General features: G+C 79.4%; 1 protein-coding gene across 1 annotated transcript in view; it reads right to left on the reverse strand.

The window, feature by feature from the left end:
• The window catches only part of KDM7A (lysine demethylase 7A), a 54,887-nt gene extending 54,330 nt beyond the window's left edge, over positions 1-557 (reverse strand). Inside the window, exon 1 of the mRNA XM_026037261.1 lies at positions 412-557. Within this exon, the coding sequence (XP_025893046.1) occupies positions 412-530 (119 nt within the window). The 5' untranslated portion in view covers positions 531-557. The remainder of the gene's footprint in view (positions 1-411) is intronic.
• Between the last annotated feature and the right edge of the window lie 244 nt (positions 558-801).

Raw genomic sequence — 801 nt, forward strand, 5'->3', positions numbered from 1 at the left:
GGGCGCGCTGCCGGGCCCGGCCGCCCCGCACGGCCCCGCGCCGGCCCGCGGGAGCCGCCGGGCGCCCAACTTGCTCCTTTGTTTAAATGCCCGCCGCGGCTCCCTCCTCCTCCCGCTGCTCCTGCTCCCGGCCGCGGAGCCCCGCCGASCAGCGGGCACCCCCGCGCCGCCTCCACGCCGGGGTCGCGGGGGCAGCCCCGCATCTGTTGCTCTTTCGTGACCGGCCCTCGCGGGGCGCCCCCACCGCGCTGCCCCCCCGGAACCGGCACCGACGCGGAGTCGCCCCCCCCCACCCCCGCCACGCGCGGCCATTGTCCCCCCGGTAACGGCCGGGGGGGGGGGGGTGAGTGCCACGGGCGTCGCGGCAGCTCCGCGCGCGGCCGTCGCGGCGCGTCACGTCGCGGCGCCCACCTGCCGTGGAACCAGTCCTTGCAGATGTCGCACTCGATCATGAAGCGGCTCACGTCGTAGGGCTCCCGGCACACGCAGTACACGGGGGTCGCGGCAGCCACCGCCGCCGCTCCGGCCATCTTTAAAGAACTCCCTGACTGCGCCGCCCGCCCCCCCTCCTGCCGCCGCCGCGGCACCAATAACAACAGCGCGCGCGCCAGCCCCGCGCGCGCCCGCGGGCCGCGGCGAGGGAGGGAGGGAGGGAGGGCGGCACCGAGCGGCGCCGCGGGAGCGAGCGGACAACAGCGCGCGGGGGCGCGCGCACGTGCGTCACCTCGCCCGCGGGGGGGGGCAGCCCCCCTCCCCCGCCCCGCGCGCACTGCGCCTGCGCTGCACGCCCCCGCACCTCCT

The sequence above is a fragment of the Nothoprocta perdicaria genome, unplaced genomic scaffold (assembly GCF_003342845.1).
Source record: "Nothoprocta perdicaria isolate Ctin4 unplaced genomic scaffold, notPer1 scaffold_195, whole genome shotgun sequence".
Lineage (NCBI taxonomy): Eukaryota > Metazoa > Chordata > Aves > Tinamiformes > Tinamidae > Nothoprocta > Nothoprocta perdicaria.